This window comes from Limulus polyphemus, unplaced genomic scaffold, assembly GCF_000517525.1.
Source record: "Limulus polyphemus unplaced genomic scaffold, Limulus_polyphemus-2.1.2 Scaffold761, whole genome shotgun sequence".
NCBI lineage: Eukaryota > Metazoa > Arthropoda > Merostomata > Xiphosura > Limulidae > Limulus > Limulus polyphemus.
The window spans coordinates 369,549-391,660 of NW_013666371.1; the positions used below are offsets into that span (position 1 = coordinate 369,549).

The window sequence follows — 22,112 nt, forward strand, 5'->3', positions numbered from 1 at the left end:
CGGGGGTGCTTAACTTTTTTTTCCAGGTGTATATTATTGAACATTTTATAACGGTTAAACAACTGTGTTCAGTCACAGATTTATTTAAGACAGTTTTCTGCAAAGCCACAACCTTACAAGAACGCCAGGCTTTAGCATTTGAAGTTTGTATTATTATCTTTTATATTTGAAACGATAATTTGTAATTCCAGGCTGCACACCTTTACCTAAAATATCGTTTTCAAGAAGTATTAAAGTAATTCTGGCCACTTGATAAGTATACGAAGTTTTGAACAACTTGAATACAACTTACGTTTTACTATTTTTGTTTCCTTATGGTAAAAATAAACAAATTGTGCTTGAAACCACACAACTTTTTCAAATACTATTAACCTACAATTACAAAAATGAAATAGAATAGGAATTCTATTTTACCCAAATTTCTCCCTTTTTCTCTACCTTAGTCTCCAACTTCAAATACTTCGTTTCCCATAACATTCTTTAACTTCCAAATCTCTTGCTCCACTCGCCTCACTTGAATGTTTCTAACAACTTTTCCACTATACAGTTTCAGCACAATCCAGCCCCATAGCCAAACAAAATCTAAATTTTTATTAATACTTTCAGCTTTTTTCATTCAATGACTTCTCCAATTTCTAGTTCAGGCACTCCTAAGATCCCAGGTTACAACTACTATGGCTTCTGAACAAGTTTTCTTTAACTAACCAAGCTTCAACCAACAAATCTACTGGTTCGTCTTCCACTAATGCCAGTTCTTCTTGAAACTATCAGCTACCTTAATTACAACTACAACTGGCGAAAATCATTAAAAAAGGGACAAGTTCATTATTTAAAAAAAAAAATCCAATAAACATGATAGACTAAGGAAATTAATGAAGTCAGTATGAAAATGAATGAAATGTCTATAAACTAAAAAATACCAGCTGTATGATAGTTTTAAGAAATCTATTAAATATTTAAAATATTTTGAACCAAATCACAAGTAGCATACTGTCTATGTATAAAAACAAAACTTTGAATTCTCTTTACCCATTCTCCTCTCAGTTGATGCACTAACTTTCATATAGGCATCATAATAATAATTAAATGTTCAAGTAAAAAACAAACACATATTTTCTCCTGTACTTGATGAAAAAATATAAACCAAGGTGACAGAAAATGTCATCATGCCTGCTCAGTCCTAGTCTTAGTTCCTCCCGTTCTGTTGGGAACATTGGTCAGCGAGACCTCGCCACCTGCCTCTGTCATGAGCGGTCTCCACCGCTTGGTCAAATGTTAGATCCACCAGTTCTAACATTTGACCAAGCGGTGGAGACCGCTCATGACAGAGGCAGATAGCCTGCTCAGTAGATACTATAATGATGAAATGTTCTCTATAGAAAAAAAGAGAGGTTCAATAGTATCATCTAGAACAATCAACGTTGTTACTAACAAACTTGAGATGAGACACATTTTTGTAGGGAAGAGATCCAAAAAATTTATTCTATGTGTGTGTGTGTGTGTGTGTGTGTGTGTGTGTATATATTTATTTTTATACCAACTCCTAAGGAAAGAAAAAATATTTTAATAATAGATTCAAATACTAATTAGTTGACAATGTTTTATCACAAAATATGATTGTGGGTCAGCTGAAACATAATTAAATAAACCATAAGTACAACTGACAGAGATTTAAAAATACCATTCAGATATAGTTGAATGTTAATCAATCTTTTCAACATTTGACACACAAAACTTGACTTTCAGTTAGCAATACGGTATCTTTCAGTGTGAAACAAGATCACAAAAACCATTGGTATTAGGAAGACTTCCTCACCAAATTAATTTTTTGCCTGATTATTAAAGCCTAACAAATTAATTTAATATTAAATTGTACAACTCATTCCCACAAAAAGCACACTTCATTTTCTTTTTCATGTACAAAGTATTTGAGAACCTTTTCAACGAAGAATGATAACCATGTAGACAGGTTATTCCAAAAGAGGTTGTAGCCATTGTAGTGTCAACCTTTTGATCACATACTCTCATTATCACTTAACACCCAAACCTGAAAGAAAAAGAAAAATACTACAATGATAAACATGACTACTTAACTGTTATCTAACATTTAGTTAATATATTCTTATAAAACAAATTAGAAACAAAGCTACATCTGACATTTGTTAGATTTTTATAAAGAGCAAAATAGGTTGGAATTTTTTATTCTTCATGAAGCTTTTTAAGACTAGATGAAGTAAATCTTTATTATCCATTCTCTATAATGAAAATCTGTAAATGGAAAGCTGAATGATTTAGCTAGTTAAACTTGCAATTTTTATGTGATGATAAGCTTGGTTTTAAGACTAAATGCATACAAATTAAATTTATAAATTAAAAGATGTTCCTAATTATTATAGAAGAATATTACGTTTTCTTTCACTAAATAGTAGTGTTTTCCATCTCAAGAATATCAAGAGTAGGGGTACATTAGCTTTAATATATTTAGCTGTATATTTGTTGGTGTATTATGTGTGGTGAATAAATATATAAAGAACATTTAACTGATCTTCGTTTTGAAAATTAAATGCTTCACAGTGTTGCAAAATGTGCTTAGAGGGTAAATATGTACAGGACATATGGTCTAGTCTTGTGTAGATTTCAAAATAATAATATGGCATATAACAATCAGTTAAACTACTCTTACATGATATCAAGTTCAAGCAGAAAATCATGCTTTTTTTCTCAACTAAAAGCTTAATGTTGTTACTAGAATTCTTAGATATGTATCTTAATATAAACTATTGTTAGAACTAGCCTTTGGCTCTCTCTCTTATCCATTTCTCTCAGATATTAATATGATAAAGCAAAAACCCCTTAACAATGACACTGTTCATCATGCATTTCACAATTGAAACCCTTCAATAAAGATACCAGTGACCACCTTATGCAAAAATATTAACCTCAAACAGGACAATACAAATCAAAATTATTAAACACAATTCAAAAGAGAGAAAGAAACACTTTAAACATAATAATAAGTAGTCTTATATCACAAAGAAAACATCCTTCAATATATAATACCAAAACTGTAATTTCAATTTAATGTAATAGAAAATATGAAATCAGAATTGCAGTACACAATACAATACCAAAACTATGAACCATTGTAAAACATACTGACAGATCTGCTATCAAGAAAGATTACTCCTTTCCAAAACAGTGATAACAAATTTTTTGTTAATCATTAATAATGTTAAAACATTCCCAATATATTAAGTCAAACAATATAGTGTGAATCTAAACAAGTACCACTTGCAGGACAGTTTAAACTATTCTATGACTAGATTTTTTATAGATTTGGGCTCTAAAAGTAAAAGCTACAAAGGTGAAAAAATACTGAAGAGTTTGGCAATAACGTGAGAATTCTCAAAGAACAAAAATGTACCCATTTAGCAATATCAATGGCCTACAAATACATACAATTAGTGATTATAATAATATTTAATACTATAAAGCAGTTGATTTGGATAACTGAATTCATTAACACATCACTACTGCCAACTTGTTATAATGAATATACAACATATCTTTTCAAACTTGTTATTGAATTGAACCAAAACTTGTGTTGCATGTTTCATTTTACACACACTTCTTATTTTATGAAAATTCACGATTTTCAAAAATAACCTTCTTATTTCTCATTTTTCTTTATCATCTTGTAGAATTGTTTTGTTAACTTTATAATATGATTTACATTTCTACCCAAATTGAAACAACAAAAAAGGACACCAAAAATAAACAAAACATTTCTCAATTCATGTGCAGGTAGTTATGTATCTTGAATGTCATTGTTTAAAATAAATATCAGACTAAAGAGTGAAGCCATTCATGAAATGTCTGCCCCTGTGAATGACTGTTACTTTCTCAAACTTAAATAGTTACTTAGTAACCTGGCAATTAAACATATGAAAGCTTAATAACCAGATGGTTTTAAAAAAATTCCACCCCCAAAACCATAGTATACCTTGTACACATGCAGTCACAAAAACCCAGTAAAGAACAATTTCTACAGTTAAGTTTATAGTTTTTCAAGCACATGAAGGGAAGAATGAGGTTCAAATTGCTGTTATAAAGTTCTTCTTTTTAGAGAAGTAAAACTTCAAAAGAATTAGTTAAAAGAAAAGATGTCTTTAAGCATTGAGAAATTGTTTATAACTGAATCCTTTTTATAAATATTTATAGTGGCCTTACAAAAATATGCCTCTAATCTTACCACACAAAATCTTTACAGTGAAATAAACACAATCAGGATGAGAAAAGAGTTTGAGAGTTACTTTTTACAATTAAGAAAATGCATAGAAAGACACATCATACTTCAAGTATTTATAATGTTAGAGTTACTTCACAGCCAATTTTATACAAACCTGAAGTGTGTAATCCCCTACTTTGGGAAAAATTCTCTTAAAGCAGAGTTTAAAACAGAATCAATTATTAATTTAAATGTTCTAAGAAACTACACATGTAGACTACTACTAACTTGTGAGCATGCAAAAATAAAACGTTTCCACTATTGGTAGTAATAATATTTTGAATTTTTTAGATTCTGTTATTAAAGGTATAGGGTTAGTTTATGGTCATAAAGGAGAGGAATGGAAATAGAATAAATATGTAAGGGGAGTGTGCACGAAGTGCAATACACAATATTTTGGAGAACATCTCTAATATCCATAGAGTATCTAAAAATAACAGTAATAAATTATGATATATTTACCTCAGCACTGTTTGTTTCTTCATGCAACTTCTTAAGCCCTGTCAAATCTTCCAAATAGTTGGGTTCATTAAAGACCTTCAACAAGAAGTCATATCCTTCACGTTTATACATGTCAAGAACCTGAAACAATACAAAATTAAATGAAAATACGTTAAACCAACCTGCTTGATAAGTTTTCTAATGATCCATATGATCACATATTGCTTGGTATTTGAAAACTACTGATCATTAACAATTTCAACCATAAAAATAGTTTCCAGGTAACATAAGCTGCATGAATAAAATGCACTGGTTAAAACAAAAAAGCACAAAAAACATATAAATCTTACCTTAGTTATTAAAACTTTTCATTCTAAAAAGTTGGGATGCATACTAGTATATATCATTTTCATTATTATAAATTTATCAAATCAAGACAATTAATAAAGTAGTACTGATTAGATTTGAAAAAGGGTTTTCAAATCTAAACCATTATTTGACAAAAGTGTGTGTGTGTATCCACTTATAACTGTGAAACTGCTAGACCAATTTTATACAAACCTGAAGACTGTAATCCCCTACTTTGGGAAAAATTCCCTTAAAGCAGAGTTTAAAACAGAATCAATAAATTAATTGAAATGCTATAAAGAAACTACACATGTAGACTACTACAAACTTGTGAGCATGCAAAAATAAAACATTTCCACTATTGGTAGTAATAATATTTTGAATTTTTTAAAGTCTGTTATTAAACATATAGGGTAAGTTTATGGTCATAAAGGAGAGGAATGCAAATGGAATAAAAATGTAAGGAGAATGTGCACAAAGTGTAATACACAATATTTTGGAGAGCATTCCTAATATCTGTAGAGTATCTAAAAATGACAGTAATAAATTATGATATATTTACCTCAACACTGTGAAACTGCTAGACCAAATGTTTCCAAAGATTGACATGTACCCTTACAATTCCCTGAGGAATGACATAGGTGAGGGGTGGGTTTGGTGTTCAAATCTGACCCTCCTATGTCACCCCTTGAAGACCTTATATCTTCCTTGTGCATTGTATCTGCTTATAACTAGTGAATCACTATATCAATTGGCACCAAACCAGCTATAGGCCAATAAGGCCCCAAGGGAGTGGACACATAAGGGATGGCATTTGTACCGCGTACTTTAATTAAAGCACAAAATTGAATATTTTGAAATATGCGAGTGTCAATAATCCATGTAAGATTTTTAACTTATTACATGCAGATATGACAATCTTATAACTTATGTAGTAAATGGTGAGAAAGAGAATTATTTCTGCTTTGTACTTACATGTAAAAAGTAACTCTGTACTAAAATATTATGTGCCAAACTTTTAATGCAACACAACATTAAGTTTAGGGCAAGTTTAAACTATCACAGCACATTATACCATATTCCACATTAGGTACATGTATACATTACTGTTATTGTTTATTCTAAGGTACTTTTCTTAGCAATTGTGTGAACATCAACTGATGAAGAGCTAACATTTGGAATGTTGTTTACTAAATCACTTTTTAGATTAGCTTCTTTTTAGAGTTACTATATTTTCAAAATAAACTAACTAGTAAACAACCTTGTTGCTTAGAGTTGGGAGATACTCATTTAACAATGCACAACTTAGCATTTCACAAAAACAGTTGATTAGGGTGTAATATAGTGAGTTATAACTTAGCATGTAACAATACATACCGAGTGGGAACATGCTGTACACTGATTGAAGGCAATGCTAGCAGGAAGGATGTGGTGGAAACGGGATAAGAAACCTCGAATCTGGTGAGGAATGATTCCCAATGGTGATTCCGACTCCACTGTTAAATTCTGGTCCCAGGAACTAGTCTCTGCTTCTGCGAGAGGGCTGGAATAGTATTTTAGTAGATTGCAACATTGATAAATTTTATTAAAAAATATCTTAGCATGAAGAATAATAAGCTCATTTTGCATTTATTAACGTTGGATCTTAGTTACACAGTACACGTTTATTAAAGTTCTTTCTGCACTGCACCTGCTAATCAACTAATGCCAAATCCACTTTTCAACTTTTTATTATGAAGAAAAATTATATGAATTTAATACCCTCTTTACACTTTCCATCTACTTATGATTCAAACTTATGAATTGTTTTTTAACCTCCGATTTAAAATACCAGTCTTTCTGCACCTAATACCTATTTAATCCCCTATTTTATTTTACGTTTTATAGCAATATAAAACTAATAAATCCTTTTTACTTTATCACAGTTAGATTTCCAACACTAATACACTACGGCTGTAATCAGACTGTAGGTTATGGGCCAAAACTTGGCAAATTGTGGCCTTGCCATGGATCCCAAGGTATTTCTGTCCCACTATTTTTAAAACAAAACTCTGACTCCAACTACAAGAAAGCTGTATTGAAATACTGGAACTGCCCTTCATGATAATACTAGTTGAGATTATTGGAACTGCCCTTCATGATAATATTGGTTGAGATTATTGGAACTGCCCTTCATGATAATACTGGTTGAGATTACTGGAATTGCCCTTCATGATAATACTGGTTGAGATTATTTTTGCATTTTAATTATTTCAAGTGTATAATTTTAAAGAAGTTATATTTTCCCCACCAGATGGTGTTGTAGGTTTCTCTCCTAACTATGCTGTTTAAAGTAGTGGTATATGATTCACACTCTATGAAAAAGCTACTTGAAATTAATTATTCAATCACCTTAGAGTGATGAAGGATAACGAGCTAGCTAGAATTTTGTTAAATTTGGTCATTTCTGGTGCATTTTGAAACAGTGGCCCATTTGGCTAACCCGTACCAGGAATTCACTGGGGCATATTTAGGTTTTGAATATTTTTGGGCTCTTTAAATTTCATGTAATTCTGTAGGTGGTCCTTGGGTTTTGAAGTCTAATCGTATCCACCATATATACAATCAAAATCATTATCTTTTCCATATAAATCTAACTACCAAAGCCTTACATAGTGGTTCTCTATCTGTATTTTTCTTAAAATGCTAAATTCATTAAGCCTTAATAATACATTAAAACTGGGATTTAAACTTCCACTCACCCACGTGGGTGTTGTAGCAAGCTCACCAGAAGTTCAACAGCTAAAGCTGAGGCCACCATAGATACTCCAGGCCTTGTTACTGTACACTGTTGATCTAACGTTCTGTCACGGGTTGACTACACAAACAATGGTAGTAATCACTAAAAGTCATTAAATTAAACATATACTAACAATTCTGTAATCTCACTGATGAGTCTACAGAGATGGGAATCTAAATCCTGCACACCATGTATAGGCTACACAAAAGTACAGACTGAGAAACCTCTTTAAAACTTCACTGTTATTATTGAACTTATAAAAGAAACAAAATTAATTTGCTATTTAAAAAAAAAAATTCAATTTCCCTTACCTACTTATAAGATACTAAACTAAACTAAGTAAATTCTTTAAAACAAAGAACCTCAACATGATGAAAGGCTGATAACCATGTAATATTATCATAATTTTTACATCTATTCTCTTGCTGTTGACAGTATATTTCACTATAATCACAAGTTATTACTTACGTTGCCTGGTGCCACAACATCATTACAGAAATAACAGCCAAGCTGATCTCCTGGTACAGCACCATCTAAAGACATTGGTTTCACCCCGGAATTAGAATCTTTTGATTTCATGCCATGCCGCAGCACTAGAAACGTGTCAAAGCCAAGGGCTACACTGAAGACTATCTAAAGTGAAGATTATTTTGTCTTTTTCATTTATCACTTAAAATTTTCTTTAATGTAAAACATAATACTTATTGTTAAGAAAGTAAAAAACTTCAAGAATAAATTATTTCATTTTTAAGCAGGACATTAAAATATAATATCCATAATTGCTGTAGATTAATAACAATAACGTGGTGTAAATCAAGATAACTACCAAAATAAGAAGTCCATTTCTGAAAATAGAATTCTTCTGAATCACATGCATTTCAGAAATGATTTAGCTCTCAGATGAAGTTATTCAAACTAGGTTGCATAGATATGGCAGATTTACAGCAGACAGTTTTCAAACATTGTGTATTCAAACCATCTTTGTAAACATCATAATTAGTTTAGTTCTCAAAAAAAAAAAAAAGACAGACACATCGTATTTTACAAACATAATTAATATTTCACAAAAGGTATAATTCTCAGATAGTACACAGTACTTCCAAGATCTTCAACTTCTGACACAATATTATTTTCAAACAGCATAAACTCAAACTATATCTTCCCAAGACAACCAACATCTCGCAAACAGTGAAATTTTCTTACATTACTTTTGAAACTGTGTCTCACAGATGTTTCTTTTAATTTTACATTCAAATGAAAATATCTTTGGAGTGAATAAATTGTTAATTTTACAAACTTTTCCTACCAGTGAGGTATGGTAGTTTAATAAACAACCAAATATTCAAATAACTATAACATTTATAATATCCATATTAACAAAAGATGTGATATATACCACTGTTCCCATTCAACAACGATTAATAAAAAGAAAATGAAATCTAATGTTTACAATGAAGTATAAACCCTTTAAGTTATTATAAAAAAAAAGCTTATTTTACAGATGACATTTTTAAGGAAATGTTTAGCTTAGCAAGTCTTCTAAACATATATAAAAGAATTTATAAACTATTAAAAACAAATTTAACAAGATATTGCTCAATATGAAGTTTACTATTCTTTATGTATGAGCTGTATGTTTTTACAATATTCATATTGGATAGCTCAGCTGAATGGACAGTGTATGCAACTGTTCTTGCTGAACCCTTCTTACTATTAAAATTCTGTCTTACTTATTTTTAATAGAAATAATATAGGTATCTCATGCAATCAATTATGTAGAAATATGAAGATTTTTTTAGAACAAATTATTTAGGCTCTATTTTTGAATAGCAACTTGAGAAACACCTGATTAGAGACTTACCTTCTGTTTTAGAGCTCCTAAAACTGTGGGTAGCCAACGGCTCTCCCTTGTGTCCATCAGGAGAAACACGACATCATGGGTTTCCACTAGGTCTTCCAGCTGTTCCACATCTTGCTTTATCTGTTCTATTACTAACAAAAAAAAAATACCTTCAATTCAAAATGAAATAAAATTGAACAAAGAGAGCTGCTACCTAATGTTACTAAACTTTCAAAATCAGTGATTATTCACCATTGGTTCACCAAGTTACCAGAACAATAGTTCTTTTCATTAAAGTGCACTGGAAACATGAACTGCTAAAAACTCAGTGACTAAATCAATGCTGCAAATTCTCTTACGAACAAATTCAGGTATAGGGTGAAAATCTGAAAACAATGTTGGTAATTCCCAATAATCTGTGTTGAAGATTTAATCTGCTTAGTTTGATTAGAATGATTGAAGACGACAAAATATACAAGGTGGGGTAATAATAAAGAATGTCTTGAATGTTAGATATGACTGTTATCATGGTAGTAAAAATATGTAAGAAAACTAATAAAGAATTTTCTTACACTTTCCATTCACAGGATGTCCTGGCATTGGAATGCTTAAGTTTATTCCTTGTGTGACCTGAAAGAAAAACAAAACAACCACCAGAAAGTGACAGTTTAAACAATATTCAGAAAGTATTTCCAAATTCACTTTACATATGCTAAAACCATGAAGAAAGTAAACTGCAATGTGTATGAGAAAAAGTAAAAAAAAGTTGCCACACCAGAAGATAGATTTCTTGTTTACAGTTATATTGTCCTTATACAGATGTTTACATTTGTGGAAAGAATATATAACTGACAACCCATCTTGTTTAATTCTAGACTATCCTTTAACTTAAAGTTCTTCACAACACCCCCACACAGTTTGAAAAATCATTAAGTAATATGTTTTGGTGTAACTCAATTTAGTTTTGCAGTTATTAAGCTGCCAGAAAATGTTTTAAAACATACTATAAAGAAGTAAACAGAAATAAAATAGCCATCTTTGAATTTTGGTAAATTTGTTAATGGCTTTCTAATTTTTTTAAAGCAGACTAATCTTGCTTCATTTCAGTTGAATCACTGCATAGTTCAATCACATAAGAGCTTGCAAGTAGCAAAGACCAGTCACATAAGAACTTGCAAGTAGCAGAGTTTAAAATTCCTGTTAAAGAGGACATTTTAATCTGGTATTTGTATTTTACATGAAACACTAATTAATCCATATATTTTAACATTAGGTATTTAAACAATGTATGTTGTGATTGTAATACACCTGGAAACAGTTAAAATCACCTAATGGACAAAAAATTTTATTTCTAGAAAAATTCATAGATTTTTAAAAATGACTTGCAAATACAGAAAATATAAATTTTCTTATTCTTCCCCATTTTCATTTCTTCACTAATTAAGCAATGTTCCATAACTTGAAACTTATTCACAGCTTTGATAACACTTAAATATATATATAAATATTTAATAATAAATTGCACTGTTTTGCTGACTTAACTCATTGCCTGCTGATTCACCATATAGGATCTGGTCTGCCTCTAGCAGTTAAATGCTTGTGTGCCATATACGATGTACGGCTTGCAAAAATTATGTGCACGTTTAGAGCAGCTGCAGTCAATGGGTTAATACCAGTTTACATCTATTGATCAATATCTTGTCCTTTATACTCAGTTCCTGTTCCTTGTGAGGATTTTAAATTGTACTCTTCTTATAGGTTCATTGTATTCATTCATCATTTCGTGATGCTATATTTGCATGTTATTAGATGCAAGCTGTAAAACACCCAGTAATGGATCCAATATAACCTGAATAAATACTTTAATCTGTATAAAGGCTTGAAAATACATCTCAATTCAACTTTAGGTTTTGCATGGATGAAATAACATGCACATCTGGTTTCTAATCTATGTGCCAGGAATAGAGAAACTCTCTGATCAGCAATATTTCAATTATGTTGTACAGAAAGACTCTTATCCTTTAACCCTACATGCATGGATGAGGTCAAAGTGTACATGCCACAATCCTTTACAGAGTGCCATTCAACATGACGTCACAGTTATAAATTATTCATCTTACCACACATTGCTCATTTAGTAACAGTTCGTGGTAGAGGAGAGTAAACATCATATATAATATACAGATACTTAAAAACTTGTAGATATACATTTTGGTGATTCTAGAGGTTATGCAAATGCAGTATGTAAACTGTATGATGGACAAAAGTATTCTTATTTTTTCACATGAATGTCACCTTCCACTCCAACTTGTCAGAGTCAGACTGATATCATCAGTGCACAGACATATCATGACTTGGAATACTTTTGTAACATATACAATTTTTTGTATACAACACATGTATATATCTTGATAAAAGTGCCACCTTTCATATAGATACACGTAGTAAACTAAAAATGAGAGTAAACATTCCTTCTCATATACCTAATTAGTCCAGAAGACAAAGGTATAAAAATGTCAAAGTTGAAGTACAAACCAATGAAACTTTTCTTGTGAAAAATGTTGAATTCAAATTTACTATGTTTATTATGAATAAACTGGAAACTTGATGATATTAGATTTACTCTTGTGAACACATGAAAAGTTATGATACACATGTAGACTGGTTTCTGTAGATGTCTGTCCTTGTTTGGTCTTGATATTATGTATCTGGCTCTTTGATGAATATTTCTTAGAAAGATGTAGTATAGAACCCAATAGATCATCTCAAAACCAAACAAGAAAAGGGTAAGTTCGTATAAAACACAATCCACAAGTTCAACATACTGCCTAAAGGTTAAGTTTGAATAGCTTTAATCAATTTTTTTCTTTCTTTTATTTACATACGTAAATGAGGAAAATGAGACTACTTGCAGAGAAAAACCATACATGAATGAAAAATATTATAAACAAAGTTTACACATCATTAGAGCTGGACAATTAACTTGAGTAATCAATATTATTGATTACATCGATTTATAACAGTGGTTATAAAATGTCAGTTAATGTCACAAAAATAATCAACTAGTGTTTATGATTAAATCAATTAGTCTCATGAAAATAACCAGCTAATCGAAATTAGTGTTTCTGATTATCAATATTTATGACTGTCTCAACTAATCATGAAATTGAAATATTGCAATTATGTTTCTGTGCTATTAATTACAAAACTACACAATGGGTTATCAGTGATCTGACCATTGTGGGCATCAAAGTGATTTTTATTATTAGAAATTATTCCAGACATCTCATTGGATAAGACTAGTTTTTTTACAATCTCATGAAAATAATCAATTAACTAATATGATCAATTAATGAACTTGGTAATTAATCTATTACCAAATTCCACTAATTGCCCAGCTCTACACATCAAGCTTATAAAAATAGCTTCTCAGCACTGAATGTAGCTATTTAAACTAAAGATAGTGGTTTCCATTAAACTCCTCTAAATAGAAATCCTAATTTCTAATCGGTGGTTAGTTTCTTTACAGATGAAGAAATATGTAAAAATTGCAGATCAAAAAATGAATAAACCAAAACCTTACTATTCCAGGGAAGATTCTCCTCAGTCCGTTGGCTGCAGCTTCAGCTTTTAGCTCGCCACCATCCAGACAGCTTTCAAATGTGAACAAGGACTGTCGAACAGGATTTGAAAAGGAAACTCTGGCATTGTCCACAAAAGTTATATGTTTTACTCCCCAGCTCTACTGAACCAGAGACAATGTTATTTATTCACCATTCCTAATGATTATTGTGAATAAAGAATAATGTTTCTCAATCAAACTTAATAAACTTTACATAAAGTCATCAAGCTTGTTAAAAAATCCTTTCAGTTTTAGCATTCCTATGCTCCATGGAAAACAAAGAGTCAATTTACTCAGATAAAATACATTTTCTTCTCAGATAACATAAAACTTGCTTATGTTATTAGGTACTTTTTGAAAATTTAATATATTTCATTACAGTATCTAATGGTCAAGAGATTTGGTCCTGATAGTGAAATGCTAGCCTGTGAAAAAAATTAATTAACTGGGAACAAACCAGGCTGAAAAAAACTAGGTGAAGATAGTAAAAATACTAAATTATTCATGGGAAAAAAATGCTAATATTATTTTAAAAAGGTATAACAAAAACTTGTTTTTGATATGTAACAACTAGCAGATGTGATCTCCTTAAACCAATGAAAAATTACTTATACAAACTTACCAATAAACACCTTCCAACATTACAACCAAGAGTACCTGCCCCAAGAAGAAGACACTTAGTTGATGTTATTTTCTCTAGATCAAGTGAAGGGACTAGTCTCCACCTCATCAATCTCAGATTCAACTCTACAGCAGACTCTGCTAATCTATTGAAGAATAATTAGCTATCTCGTAAATCCCTCAGCAAGGAAGGAAATAATTTACATGATAATACAAAACATGAATATTTAACATTAATGGCTGCTGACTTTACTTACTTATGTTTATTACATTAAGAGAAGTCTACCTTTCATTCACTCAATGTTAATCAGATGTAAAACAAAAATTCTACTTTAAACATTCCACTGTATTGTGTTAAAACCTTTAATGTATACTTAATCATGTTCACAATGGGGCAGTGAAACATTTTCTTATTCTATCAACCTAATATACGCAGTGTCTTTGACTGTCTATGTAAACAAGTATCGTCTAATGACTGGACAACTAAAATAATAAAGTGAAAATAGTGAGAGAATATATGCAGTAATTCTACTACAAATCTATTCTCTAATTCTAAGTATATAAAATATAATTCACACAATACTGCATTAGTATATTTTCTTAAAGTGAATTTAAAACAATAAGTACCTTGCTGAGATGTTTCCAATATCTCTGAATACATGTAATAAGCAGACACTCTTTAGTTTGAAAGGTACCTTTTAGGATTCATACTAGAGCTTAAATCCACATGACGAGGTCCCAGCTTTTGTTTTTCATTTTTCTCCCACCCAACACAAAGAGGGGCATCTTGGAAAATAAATTTAAAAATGATTAAAGATGACATTCAAAGTTAACACTAAGAACATGCATAGTACATCCAAGTACATATATTGAAAAACCAAAAGTGCATTACTCACAAGAGGACACTTTTTAGTACAACAACATTTTGGAGACATGGTCCATCGTTTTATTTATCTAATTACTAGGATTTAGATTTAGTACTAGGAGAATACTAAGTGAATTTAACCCTTTCACCGTGACCTACTTACAGTGCAAGTAGGTTATGTAACTCTCATCAAATTTCTTTCCAAGAATAAAAATAGTGGATGAAACTGTTTGAAACTTGGAGGAACTTTCCTAAAGACACGAGTTTCAGAAAAATGAAATATTTAAATTTGATTTTTTTACTATTTCTACTAAAAATTCATAAATTATTTGCACTTAGACTGAGCAGTTCAATTGCAAGGTGGTTTTCATGTTAAGTTTAAAAATACTTTTTTTTTATCTTACAGTTTTCAAATTTCATTTGCATAACCTCTAGAACAGCTGGGATGGTGAACCATTGGCATGCCATATTTGTTTTGTAAATTTTCAAGTAAAAAAAACACACTGAAGTAAAGTAAAACAGTCATGTAAAGTAAAAACATATTACATGTAAAATACAAGTTTTTTGGTACACTAAAAATTGATTTTTTTTCATGCATTTTAGCACTGGGCTCTAAAAAGGTTCACCACCCCTGCTCTAGGACCACCTATATATATAGTTTTTTTTTTTTAAGGTTAAACATTTATATTTTCATTTTCTCTATCATATCACTAACTGTAGCTGTTACCATCAATATACAGTACAATTAAATGTTTAAAATTAAGAAACAGAATTATGTACATACCTTTTAACTCGTCGTCAAATAATCTTAAAATATCTTCTTTTGGTTATATGCATAATTTCAGGTCTTTACCTTTTCACTTATAGTTTGTTTTTAATGTTTTATTTTCCTTTCCTTTATGGCACACACCAACAGGTGTCCTTGGGGCATATTATAGTGTCTTTGGTAGAGATATGCAAACCTTTGATAAAATGTTTTTACATTTGTACAGAAAAATTAACCCTCATGAATCAATGCAAAGTTTGGGAAATATAAAAAAAAAATATATTAAACCTTTCAAATATGAATTAACTAAAATCTGTATCTAATATGTATCTAGGTTAGAGACAACGCTAAGTGTTAGGAAGGAATAAGTCGGCAAACAATGCTTCAGCTGTTTCACCGACTTGGTAATAAATACTGTGCACCAGTCTTAAAATAACAATTGAGAAATTACAGTATAAAATGCACTCTTTCTTTTGGTTATAAACATGTCAATTAAATAAGTACATATTGCTTGAAATAACATGTCTAAATAAAAAGGTGGGAATGACTACTGTCAAGGGATGAGCAAATTTAGTTTTCTGTTATCTCTGAGTTGACCTGAAGGAATTTGAACTAAGAATGGATAAATAGTGCTGTACAAGTAGAATTCACTTTAGACATACATATATATACTGTACATTCAAGTAACGGAGACAAAAAGTCAAGATCTGTGATCGCTCGATCGTTACATGACAACAACACTGAAGTTTAAGTTTTTTTTTTTAAAGGTTTCTTTTGAAATAAAGGAATTCCAACTTGTATAATATAAAACTTTGAATTATAATGTACACAATAATGCTAATTTCATTAGAATACATTGATAGTAAAGTTGTTTAATTAAATTTTGAATGTAACTCAGTAAAACCTCAAGACTTGCACAGAAAGGAGTTTAAAAGAGTGCGGTCAACATGAAATAGTTTCTTAGTCACACCTACAAACAATATCTGGATAAAGTGTAAATTCAATTGGTTTGTATTTATATCTAACAAAAATGTTTATAATTTTCCTTCTTATTTTTTCCCTCATCACCAAACAGTCTCTTCTAAATTTGTTAATAAAGCAGTTCCAGCAACTGAAATTGCATGATAATAGCTGATGCACTTGACATTTATTATTTTAGATACTGAAGTATTCATATCTGACACCAACTAGTAGTAACTGACAAGCAAAACTTAGTAGAGAAATGAATTTTATTTTCATAAATGTCAGCTGTATGGTAACCAAAATTTTCTTCTTGCCATTTAGCTATTGGTTGGTTAGTATCAGATTTTAACAATTTCCAATTAGTCCAATTAGTGAGCAATTATTTAAATTCAGTAAATTTTAACAATTCTTAGAAAATTAACAAAGAGTTTACTTTCAAAGAAAGTATATTTGTTTGTTGAACTTAACGTACAGTTACATAAGACCTATCTGTGCTAGCCATCTCTAAATTTGAAGTTATAGACTACAGCAGTGTTTCTCAATTGGGTGAATGGGTTCATCCATGAATTAATGAGATCAGAATCAGGGTGAATGGCAATGATGGGGTGAATGGCAGGGTGAATGTGTATCATCAATTATACAACAAATTCCAGAGCAAAAAATTCATTAATATTTATTCTAGTTGTAGCTTGATGTATATTTAAGTCATAATAAAGAACTGTGGATCTTGATTTAGTACTTTGTCTTTTTTTGAACTAAGTTAAGTGACTTGTTGTGAAAAACTTAGAGGGGTGAATGATATTGGAAAAGGTTGAGAAGCACTGGACTAGAGGGAATGCAGCTGCTCAATCCCACACAACACCAACTAATGGACTACTAACTGTCAGATAGAACAGTAGATTTGATAGTGATTCTTAAAAGACATCCACAGCTCAAAAATGCAGAAACCAATTTGTTTTTTGATGTTAGTAATTGGATGCCATGGAATCTCAGCTTCACAGTCTAACATGCTAACCACTGCTTTTAAAGAATAAAAAAAATTCTAAAGCAGTTTATAAATGATCCTCTTCTACTGGATTTAAACCAATAATTGTTTTCCTATAATATAATTTAGTGTTCTTAAGAATGATGGCTACATAAGTTAAAAATACTTAGGAAACACTAATATCAGTTTGATACAAAAAGTTAGGTTCACAATATTATCAAGTTGTGTAACAAATATATTTATTAAATCATAATTTTCTTTTAATGTTCCAGGTTTAAGTTAATACGACACACTGACTCCAAATCACCACAATAAGGTAATTACACTACATAAATGTGGTTTTGTGTGACAACTGTTAATGTCAGCAACTAAACAGCAAATGTCAAGAGTTAATTTTGTTCCTTTTAATATTGAAAGAAATGTGACAAAACCTGTTACTAAACTGTGGTAGGTAAAATTAATATAAAGATACCAAGTTGTTTTATTATTAAAAAAAATAAGTGAAGAGTTCCTAACCATTAGGAATCATTGTTCCACATAGTTTTACTTGCAGTAGAAGACTGTGAGATGAAGACCTCTTGCCATCCTTGACTCTGTCCCTAAAACACAAGACTTCCCACTCAGACCTGTCTTTGCCCCTGTGCAAATAAAAAATACAAATAAATGTCATTTTGCAATCTAATTTTAACAAAACTATTAACGTAATAATAAATCACCTCATGCTATCTCAGGTTTTCATCTCATTCAGAGTTTTGTTTCAATTTTTCAAACATACTTAAAATCATTATCATGTCTTTATTATAGTACCCATAATGTTACTCTTTGAATATTTTCTACATCATACCAAACAGTTTTAGAAGATTATAAAAGACAGATGGCACAACTCTTTATATCAAGATTAATATTGCACATTTTTTTAACTGGTGAAATAAGACTAAAATTAAATTGCATAATGTTATATTATTTGTCAGTGCAACAAACCTAATACTTACCAATGGTATGAAACTAATGCCAGAAGGTTTCTGAGAGGCCAACCAGGATTCTCTTTTAAAGTACAGGGGTCTGCAAACCCTACAATTAGCTACAAAAATAGGAACAAAACATTAATGTTGTGGTATTTAGAAATATCATATATTCAAAGAGAAGATTTGTTTTAAGTACAAAAAAATGGTTATCTGCACTGTGCCTGCTGCAGAGCTCAAACCACTAATTTTAGCATTATAAGCTTTCAAGCTTATAGCTGAGCCATTGTATGTATGTGTTGGGAGGGAGGAGGTTGGAGATGAAAAATAAAACTTTTTGAAGAATCTGAATAAATAACTTGATTAGATCATACTAAATACACAATCATATTTATTAATTAAGATAAGCCCTAACAGAGACAGCATTGTAATTTTATGCAGCCATAGATTATTGTCTTTAAGCTCACAGTGATTATTGATCAACTACACTGAAGTAACAAAATCTATCTTTTAAAATCAGTTCAATATTGGAGTTGTTTTGTATTTTATCCTTTATTGAATACCTATGTGATTTCTTTGGTATCAGAATAATTAATAAAACAACATAAAATCAAAGAAAAAGTATGTTATATTTATAAATATATAGATTAATACAACCTACATATTAAATTGAATATGCTAAGTTTACTCCATACTTCACATTCCTAGGTTTTTCTGGTTTGCTTGTAAGCTGCATCTTCACAATGTGTGCAGTTCTATTGTAGGCTGAAATCTTTTTGAACAAGGTTTAATTTACAAACATATGATAAGCTCTAGTTCTTCTATAACTTCAAATTCAGATGAAAAAAAAAAGGATGAAATTTTATTTTGCAGAGTTCTAATCATTAATTTGAATAAATAACAATACACAAACAAGGCTGTAAAAATAGCCTTCACTTTTAAAATGATATGAATTTATTCCATATTAAGAACAATCAAATGTAAGCTAAGTACCTAGTTTAAATTTTAAAAAAATCAGGAATCATATACAATTTTTAGTATTATTAAGTACTGATACGTCATGTTAGTATTTAAAATAATGGCTCCCCTTATTTCCAAACAGAGAAAAAGTGGGAAATTACAATATTAATACAACATGGTGGATAACTAATGTAGAAAACTGGAAGGCAAAATCAAATAAAGAAACTTATGAAGGGAAGGAAGGGATCACATATCAGTAATTATGAAACTGAGTCTGAAGTAATGTAGAGAGAGAACCAAAAGAAACCTCAAAACTGCTACACTGGATAATATTCATTACAGATTTAGTGATATTAACCTTTAATTAATTCTCTGATGAAAGCTTGTTTTTACTCGCATACTCATTTCCACAAGAGAGATGTTCATTATTTTAATCTTTTTTATTGCTTATTTTTACATTATTATTATTATTTCATTTTAATAAAAATTGCTGTTTATATTGATATTCTTCTCCATATTCTATTTGTAGCAAATCTTAGTTCTCACAGAGCTTATAAAATTTCTTTTTAAAATCATTCTCTATTTCTTTTTCCCTACATAAATAATTGTTTTTCACAATAATTTTTCTGTCCTATACTCATCTTTCAGTAAATTGGATATGAGTTACGCATGCATAATTTCCCATTCAAAGCCAACCTAAGGGCTACTTAATACCATTATGATATCCTCTCAACAATACCCAGCACATTACTGAAGATGACTAATATTAAACATAACAATTTACACTCCTTCTAATTTCCGATTCATCCAGAGAAAGAAAATCCATCTTTCCTGATTTACTTAACTTTTAACCCTAGTGATTTCTTAGTATAATGAATGTAGTTTTATAATAAAGTGAATTCATCTGTCAAACAATGGTCAATTGACAGGACTAATTGTGAAAACAGTTAATGTAACACAATTGTACCACAGAGTAATTGATATGATCCAACAATCTGGTAAAGCAAAATAAAAAAACTTCATTATAATTGCATTTTTTTTCAATGTTTTAAGTATATTTATTACACAGTAGTTAGGTTTGTTATTAGAGGAAAAAAAGAATCATAAACAGAGCTGGCCATAAGAGACAAGCAACCATTTGTGTGCATCTCATACTCACCTAAAAACACCCTTAGGAAAAGTTTTTGTTACTTATATGCAAAATAACTTGATCAGTCAAATCCAGTATGTTAACAACAACTATTTGTAACATGCAAGCTCTCAGTGTTTCTGAGATGCCATTATATCCTGTAAGTGGTGCTTTGCACTGAGAACAAGCTCTGCCATTCTGTTTTTACCTGCATGCTTGATTGCACACGTGTTCAATGAAATTCAGTATCTCTGTCTACCTTTTTAAAGTGAGAGGCAGAAATAACGGAACACTGTGGAACCACAGAACACAACTCATGCTCAAAGAAATGCTACTTTAAGATGTGTGCTCACAACTCAGAAGCTATCAAGGTAACTAATAATTCTTTACTTATTTCTTTCTGTAAAAACTAAAACACTCCATAAATTAACAACGTTTAAGCTGTTAAACACAATTAAAAATGGTCAACACTCACTGACTGCAAATATTTATCAATTTAAGTGTCAAACCATTAATATCCATTCACTTTTAATGCACTGTTTAATGCACAAGTGATTAATTCTAGACTAAAATCATAAATAATATTCAACGTTATACTGGTACACAATTAAAAACATTTTATTTAGGCCTATCTATGGCCTTCAAAAAGTTGATGACTCTACATGTTTTGACGTTACAACATCATTCTCAGGAGTGACGTTGTAATGTCGAAACATGTAGAGTCATCAACATACTGACATGAAGTCTGTTTTGCCCAAGTGTTCAGAGTCAGAACTGACTGTCATAAGGAAAATAGTCTGAACTAATACGTACGTTGCATTCTGTGCCCTGTGATGCTTTAAGTGCCAATACTTATAGAGAATCTCTTATTATTTTATTTGTACCAATTTTATTTGTCAAATATCATATTGTATAATGTGTCAGATAATGTGTACTTAACATGCCAAGTTAACATACATGAGTTATGTGGCAACAAATACTTTTCATATAAAATTTAACTTTAATTTGTGTCAGTTTGATCTCATGTCTTATTAGGATATTTTCCATCACTCTCCTGAGTCCTCCCTGTTTGCCTGAGGGATATTTGAGGTGAATAATTGGATTTTCCCCTTAATTTTCCTCATGACCAATACTGATATCTATTCTACATACATCTACACAGGAAACTAAAAATTATCATTGCTAATTCTCCATTTTCAAGATATTATGGTATTTTCAGTTAAAATGATTCCCAAAAGAGTAAATTAGGTAGTTCTAGTATATAAAAAGTGGTTTAGAAAGATAAATTGCAAAGTAATATTGAGTTTCGCTCAAACTAACTGAGTATGTGCTAAGAAATAAATAGAATAAATCCCTGCATACCGCAATATTATACAGATGTATATTACAAACATGATTTACATATGTTTCTCTTAAATGACATTAATTGATTATTACAAAATACCGGTCCAAAATACACCAGTATTGGCAATCAAAGGGTTAAAGATAGTCATTATCAATTAATTAAATTACCTAAAATGGGTTAATTTACACAGAAAGAACA

At 30.5% G+C, this 22,112-nt stretch overlaps 1 protein-coding gene across 2 annotated transcripts in view; it reads right to left on the reverse strand.

Moving 5' to 3' along the window:
- Positions 1 to 1,548: 1,548 nt before the first annotated feature.
- Positions 1,549 to 22,112, reverse strand: part of LOC106460380 (ubiquitin-like modifier-activating enzyme ATG7) — a 61,697-nt gene continuing 41,133 nt past the window's right edge. For both annotated transcript variants that reach the window (XM_013920073.2, XM_022387090.1), the window contains exons 8-19: positions 18,511 to 18,599; positions 18,035 to 18,156; positions 14,635 to 14,725; positions 13,941 to 14,085; positions 13,280 to 13,438; positions 10,269 to 10,326; positions 9,718 to 9,848; positions 8,325 to 8,489; positions 7,819 to 7,934; positions 6,455 to 6,620; positions 4,751 to 4,870; positions 1,549 to 2,047 (exon numbers count right to left, since the gene is read on the reverse strand). In XM_013920073.2, the coding sequence (XP_013775527.1) occupies positions 2,015 to 2,047; positions 4,751 to 4,870; positions 6,455 to 6,620; positions 7,819 to 7,934; positions 8,325 to 8,489; positions 9,718 to 9,848; positions 10,269 to 10,326; positions 13,280 to 13,438; positions 13,941 to 14,085; positions 14,635 to 14,725; positions 18,035 to 18,156; positions 18,511 to 18,599 (1,395 nt within the window). In that variant the 3' untranslated portion in view covers positions 1,549 to 2,014. The remainder of the gene's footprint in view (positions 2,048 to 4,750; positions 4,871 to 6,454; positions 6,621 to 7,818; positions 7,935 to 8,324; positions 8,490 to 9,717; positions 9,849 to 10,268; positions 10,327 to 13,279; positions 13,439 to 13,940; positions 14,086 to 14,634; positions 14,726 to 18,034; positions 18,157 to 18,510; positions 18,600 to 22,112) is intronic.